Below are 7,614 nucleotides of genomic sequence, written 5' to 3' on the forward strand. Positions count from 1 at the left end.
TGGAAATCACACACCTGAAATTTCTGAAGTGATAGCAACTGAAATAAAGGAACACAGGGCATGTAATTCAGATTATCAGACTCATGATTGGTGGTATTGTACCTGTTCCCAGTTTTCAGTCTGAATAAGCCATAGAATTAGGTCATTATGGTTTACAACAGAGTTTATGAGCCTTAAACTTTCCATTTCTTCATTGCAGAATTATTTGTTGCTTTGTTAGTGGGGACTTCAATTATTATTTTTCTTTTTGGAGATATTAAAACTGTTCTGAGGTCATGTAATTCCAATCCTAGTTTCTACTCCTATGCATTATAGCAAACAATAAGTACTTTGAAAATGCCTGCATAAGTGAATGTGTGATTGAATTTCCTGTGACAGAAGCCAACAGAATTGTTATTGGTTGTGTTGTCTCTAACTCTCCATCTCACCAATCAGAAATTGTTTATAATTACATACATTGGATCACAGGTGCTATATGGCAGAGTGACTTTGTAGTAAACATCAAAAGAAAACTCTGTGATAATGTTTTGTGTTTATTTGGAGAGGACAATGAAAACTGGTAAGCTAGTGTACCTGCTTAATGGGTTAGTTTTTCATTTGATATTAATTTCTTAGACTATTCTAATGCTATTTTCACAATAAATCATCACAACTATACAACAATCCAGATGGACTGATCCTTTCTTTTCTCTCTAAGGACTGAAGCCAACAGTGGGGGCTTTCTTCATTATGTTGCTTACCCTTTTGATGGTGGCTTGTTCAGCTGATTCTCTGGCACTGGCCATGACAATAGATCAGACTGTGCTGCTGTCCTTACTAGGATTTCTCATGGGCAACTACTTTCGGGTTATGGTGGTAAGTAGGAACTGTGCATCTCCAAGAGAGAAAATTTTACATTGTCCTTCTTACACAGTCACCATCATGTAAACCTTGCTTTGGGGATTCTATACATGGGATTCTGATGTTATATGAAAGTCATATTTTGAAATAAGTTTATTAGGGAATGTAATAACTTTTCTTGATGCTCTTATAAAGCCTTTTTTATTGGTTTTGTAATGTAGTTACTAGTATATCTTAGCTATGTCTATCAATAAGTTGTTTAAAGAATAGTTTTTGTGACATATTAGGAAATCTTCATAACCTGGAAGCCCAATAAACAGGATTGACAGATTCCTTCCTGGTAATGCCAGGTTATGTGGTTACTTTTCATGTTAGCATTAGAGAAATTCTGACTCTTTATCCACTGCAGAGGTATAGTTCTTGGATTTACTTCTCTCTAGGGTGAGAGAATGTTCTCCAAAGTTCTAGCAGAAGTTCACAAAGTGCAGCACTTTGAATGATTCCCACTTTGGAAAAAAATCCTTTTAATACTAGAAAATTCACAGTCCACTGCCCAATAGAAGTCTCTCCAAGTGTAATCTGTGCATGAGTTTTGGTAGATGATGAACAAGTTCTATGGGCCTCAGCGCTCCTGCAGAAAGGGGAAGGCAACTGCCCTTAGCATCAACAGTCACACACCAGAAGCTATATTTACATAAGAGGACCAGTGACCTGGGTCTCAGAGCACTTCCAGAAACATTTCCTTTTTGATTGGTAGAGAGGGCCCTTTTCAGTGCAGAATCCAGATCTACTGTTTTGGAAATTTAAAAAATGTACAGATTCTGTCCATCAGTGTTAGTAGTATCTAGAAAAGAATACCCAGAAACTTTCTTGAAGAGATGTGTCTGGAATGCAGAGCATGGTATACCTTGGGGGAGAAGACCACTTACTAAAGGACTTTCACAATACATCAGAAGAGATACATCTCTGCCTGAACTCTAAAGCGCCACACAGAGACAGAACTAAAAATGAGAAAAAAGGCAACAAGATCCCTCCAAAAGTGCTCAGCTCTCCCAAAGCTAATCTCATAGATATGGAAATAAATGAAATTCCAAATAACTAGAAGAACTGATAATTAAAATTGTCACTAAGGTCAATAAATCAGATAAGCAGTTGAATGAAACAATAAATAAATTGACCAATGAGATTAAAAAAGAGGCACAAGCTATAGAAAGAATTATGAGAGATAATGAAAGGCATAAAAGACAGTTTAAGTTAAGAGATAGAAGTTCTGAAAAATAACCAAGTAGCAATCTTCAACATGAAAATTTCAACAAACAAAGAAACTTAATTGAAAATTTAGGCAGTACAAAAGATCAGTACAACAGTAAAATCTCAGGTGTCAAAAGTAGTGTGGAAGTGCTGGAACACACAAACAGGTTTTTAAATTTTAAACGAGATCTAATTTTATTAAGTTTTGTTTTAATATCATTATTTGAAAAATTAGATTTCTTTCTCAGTGTACTGAAATACATGTTTCTTTAGATAATACATCTATGGTACTCTGTTTAAATACACACACAGACACAGACACAGACACAGACACACACACACACACACACACACAACTGTGCAGATTTTTATTTCAATGTGTCTTCCAATTCCCACCATGAAGAGAACTGTCAGGATCTTGGTTGAACACTGTTCACTCCCTTTAAGCTGTTGCTGCTCTTTCAAATAGTCCTTAATACCCATAAAACGATGAATACAATTATTAAAATGGGCAAATGAACTGAATGTTTTTCAAAAGAAAAAGTCCATACGGCCAAAAAGTATATTGCCTAACATCTCTCAGCATGAGAGAAAAGTAATTCTAAACTGTATTGAGTTTCCTTCTCACCCAATTCAGAATGGCATTACCAAGAAAGTGAAAAACAATGAATCATAGCAAGGATACAGGGGAAAATAAAACCTTCTACACAGCAGCTGGGATGATCTAGTATGGACATTTTTCAAAAGTCTAAATCATTGGAAATACCATTTAACCCAGTCTAAACATATTCACAGTCACCAGCAACATGATCATTAGTTTACATATCTCAGTAGGCCTAGTCTCAATTTGGGCAAGTTTTATGTGTCACTTATTCTTCTTGAGCACTCCTTCCACTTATCTCCATTGTGATAATGGCTAGGTGTGAAAGGATCTATTGACCATATTTTCTACTTTTCTTCACTACATTATGCTGTTTATCAGTTCTTGACTTGGGATTATGTAAACCTGCATTCTGACCCCATGTTATTGGCATTGCAACACAGGACAAAAACATTGTAAAAATACTTTTATGTTTGTACGAAAGTAGAGACAGGCATTGGATGCTCAGGATTAGTCTGGTCTGTTCCTAGCATGTCAAGTTGATTAGGGGAACAGATAGTAGTTCTCACAGAATAGTCAATAGAATTGTTCAATACATATCAGTTTCACAAATATTCAAATATCCTCAGAAATAAGACATATACAGCAAAAATTGTGCCTTTACAGAATAAGTAACTTATTCTTTTTATTTTTAATTTTTTTAAAGAATACAAAATAGTGATAGAAAAAAACAGCATTAGAAACAATACAAAATTTCACTAAATAAGGTAATAAGAACTCAACAATGATGGCTGAATTACATGATGCTATCTTTAAATTCATTGTTCAGGTTACCAGATACAAACATGCAAGATTTTTTAAAAGAAAAAAACAAAACAAAAAAGCAAAAACTTATAAGAAATTAAAAAAATAAAAGAAAAAAATTTTAAGCATTAAACAATCCTTTCAGAAGACCAGCAGAAATCAACAGTACAATTATCCAAACTGTTCTGTAGAGATACCTAACTATATCTTTTTCCCTTCTTTTATTTGACCTTTTCCTCCTCTCACTTTCTCCTCATTGAAAAATTTCTTTCCCTTTACAGCATCTGTTGTGCCATTTTTTAGAAATCTCTTATTTATTTCTTTATTTGATGCAAGGTCTCACCATGCAGCTTGGATTTATAGTGATCTTCCTTTCTCAGCCTCACTAGCTCTGGGATTATAGGCATGTGCCACCGCACCCAGTTTCTGTGGCCAGTACAGTGTGCTTGGGGTTCCAGGGTTCCTGGGAACACATAGCATGTGGTAACAGGAATAGAAACTGGGTACTTGTGCTTGCCAGGCAGGTCATTAGACTGCTGAGCTATCTCCCCAGCCCCTGTTGTACATTTTAGATTTTAATTACTCTTTGAGATTCTCACACTAGTGAGACAATGCAATGTTTGCACATCTGGATCAGATTTGTTTCACTTACCAATACAGTCTCTAGCTGCACCCATTTATCTACAAAAACATTAAATTCATGCTAATTATACCTAAATAATACTCTACTGTGTAAAAATACCATATTTTAAAAAATTCATTCCTCAGTGGATGGACTTTTGGCTTGTTTTGAAAATTTAGCTATGACAACTTGTGCTGCTATAACAGGGTTGCACATATATCATTGTGGTGTGATGATTTCAGTTCTTTTGAAAAAATGTCTAGGATGGCAATAGCTCACCTGAATGGGACCTCCTAACCTAATTGTTTGAGAAATCTCCATACTGATTTCCATAATGGTTGACCTGACCTGCACTCTGACAAAAACTGGGGAAAAGTTACTTTTTCCCATAGCTTCTTCAGAATTTGTTACTGCTTGACTTCTTTTATTTTTTTCCCATAATTTCATTAAGAAACAAATAGCACTGAGACACTTTAAAATTGGTGGGACAGTTTCAATAATTAACACATTGTATACATTCTTCCTAGTGGTTATATGCTGTACAAGATGCGGACATGATATCCTATTTACAGACACTATTAGAACAAATCCCTCTATTCATTAAGAGAATGTAACTATGTATCTATCCTAACCATTTTGAATACACAGATACAAAATGGACATTCGTCTGTATCCCTTTTTTTTAGTTCCATCATTTGAATATTACAGGTGGGTTAACTCAGCAAAATATTCTAAAAGAGTCTGATAGTGCATAATAGTATTGGGGCTCTTGCTTGACTAGCAATGTCGAAAATTGTTGACCTGAATCCCCTACAGTTCAACATAACACCATGGCTTACTTCTTATAATTCATTTTTATATTTTTCTGCTGAATGGTTAAGATCAATATAAAGCAAGAATATGCAATAAGAATTGTAGCTTTTGGATCTGATAAGGTCAGTGAAATCCCCTCAGGATTTATCCTGAGATCCTATATCTCAAATTGTAGATCCTTCGTCAGTGTCAGCCATGTGGATGAGTCACGGCCATTGCTTGGCCAATGTGCTCTCTGTGAAAGCCTGAGAGAATGTTTTCTCTCCATGTAACTCTAATTAGGCATGCTCTGCATCATTGATCACATTGCTCTTTGGCCCCATTATCACCTTGATCAGAAAATTTGGGACACTGCTGAGATATAAGATATGGCAGTACAAGTTCTCATGTCTTGAGTCTTAATTGACCTTGAAAGGCTAGGGCTAAAATGTTGGCATTCCTTGCAGTCCTCTTTTTTCTCTAACTTTGGTCTGCAAACTTAGGTTGTTAACCCTCCAGAAGAGAAGCTTATTGTTATTACCATACAACCTAGGCTATTAAGCTTAACCTCAGTATCTGTCTGAATATCGAACATTTTAGGCATAACAGGAAACAGGTATTTTTCATCAAGTTTTGATATGTTGAACTTTAAGTCCCTACAGAATATGATGAAAAATCATGTGAAAAATTGGAATATATCTTAAAAATAGGCATAATGAATTATATAATTCTTATTTTTACACATAAGTCAAGAAATCTAACCATATACAACCTTGAAGCAGGTCAGCCCAACAACATTCCTTTTCCTGTCTCCTGCCTTCATTCACCAACCCCTTCGTTTTGAACAATCATCTACCTGAAAGACAGCATGGCAGCAACTGGCATGTCATGACAAGCAGCCCATATTCAGAAGACCAGAATGACAGGCACTCCAAGCATGAAACTACTATTACAAATAACCATCTTCAGTGCAGTTGTTTAGTTCACAGGCGTCAGTATATATAGTTAGTCAGGGTGAGAATTATTTCAATTAACTGCTAGATTCAAAAATCTTCTGAATAGGGGCCTGGCCCCAGCTCAGTTCTTTGGGGCCGAGGAGATGGCTCAGTAGAATAAGTGCTTCCCTTGCAAGTGCAAGGGCCTGAGTTCAATCCCTGGTTCTGAAAAACAAACAAACAAACAAACAAACAAACAAACAACCTGAAGATTCTTAGGATCATTGCCTTGCCCATCTTCTACATATAACTGATTGGCTTGTCACTGTCATGTTTCCTAGCTCTTCTCCTTTCCCTCTCCTAATTAGTTTGTCCTCAAGTTCTTGCTTTCATTTTACTTGTATTATATCTTTCTATTTGTATTTATTCTTTAGAGCTCTTACACTAGGGAAACTATATGGATATTTATCCATGTGTGTGTGATTTATTTCACTTAAGAGTATATCTTCAAGTGACATCTACTTCAATATAAACGCTTAGAGTTTATCATTCTTTATAGCTGAGTAATACTCCATTTAAAAAAAAGTCACGTCTTTTTCATCCATTCCTCAGGTGATGGGCATCTTGGTTGTTTTTAAGATTTGGCTATCACTAATTGTGCTGCTATAAACATAGGCACACATATATCACTATGATATGATGTTTTCAGAACCTCCAGGAAAATTCCCAGTAGAAGAATAGCTGGTTTATTTTTTTTTTAATTACTTTTTTAAGAATAGGTGGTTTAAATGGGATTTCCAGTCGAAGTTTTCTAAGTAGTCTCCACACTGATTTCCATAACAGTTGCACCAATCTACGTTCCCACCAGCAGTGGAGAGGAGTTCCTTTTCCCAACAGACTTTCCAACATTTGTTGTTGGTTGAGTTCTTTATGATAGCCATTCTTTTAGGTTGAGATCATATCTCAATGTTGTTTTAATTTGCATTTCATGGATGATGAGTGATGTGGAGCATTTTTTCATATATATTTGCTTCTTTAATTTCATCCTCTGAAAAGCATGTGTTCATCTCAGATGCCCATTTCTGGATTGGGTCTTTAAATTTTTGAGCCCAAGTGTTTTTTAGTTCTTTATAAATTCTAGAAAGCAGACCTTTCTCTGCATATTTATTTGTTATGATTTTTTTCCAAATTTGTGGGTTGTCTTTTCACTTTGTTGGTAATTTCTTTTGACTTGCGAAAACTTCTCAGTAAGAGCAGGTCCCAGTTGTTAATTCTTTTTAGTGTTTCCCGTGCAATTTGATTTTTGTTCATGAACTCTTTGCCTACCCTTATGTCTTCAACAGTTCCTCCTAATTTCTCTTCCAGGAGATTTAGTGTTTCTGTTTTAATGTTTAGTTCTTCAATCCATTTTGACATTAACTTAGTGCATGGTGATAGACCTGAGTCAAGCTTTATTTTTCTGCATGTAGAGAGCCAATTTTTCCAGCACCATTTGTTAAAAGATAAGTTTATCTTTTTTCCAGTGACTGTATTTGGCCCCTTTGTCAAAGATAAGGTGGCTGAATGTGTTCATGGGAGCTTCAGCATCTTCTAAACTATTCCATTCATTCTCAGGTCTACTTTGTTGCCAGTACCATGCTGATTTTTTCTCAGTAGCCTTGTAGTATAATTTCAAATCAGGAATTGTAATGTCTCCTGCCTTGTTTTTATTGCCCAGGATTGCCTTTCCTATTCTAGGTCTTTTCTGGTTCCAAATAAATTTTAGGAAT

The 7,614-nt window shown here is 35.6% G+C and overlaps 1 protein-coding gene across 1 annotated transcript in view; it reads left to right on the forward strand.

Moving 5' to 3' along the window:
- LOC101584331 (ATP-binding cassette sub-family G member 2) overlaps positions 1-7,614 on the forward strand; it is a 209,682-nt gene that overhangs the window by 171,648 nt on the left and 30,420 nt on the right. Inside the window, exons 12-13 of the mRNA XM_004640645.2 lie at positions 546-559; positions 698-855. Coding sequence (XP_004640702.1) covers positions 546-559; positions 698-855 — 172 coding nt within the window. The remainder of the gene's footprint in view (positions 1-545; positions 560-697; positions 856-7,614) is intronic.

The sequence above is a fragment of the Octodon degus genome, unplaced genomic scaffold, assembly GCF_000260255.1.
Source record: "Octodon degus isolate 3935 unplaced genomic scaffold, OctDeg1.0 scaffold00125, whole genome shotgun sequence".
Taxonomy (NCBI): Eukaryota; Metazoa; Chordata; class Mammalia; order Rodentia; family Octodontidae; genus Octodon; species Octodon degus.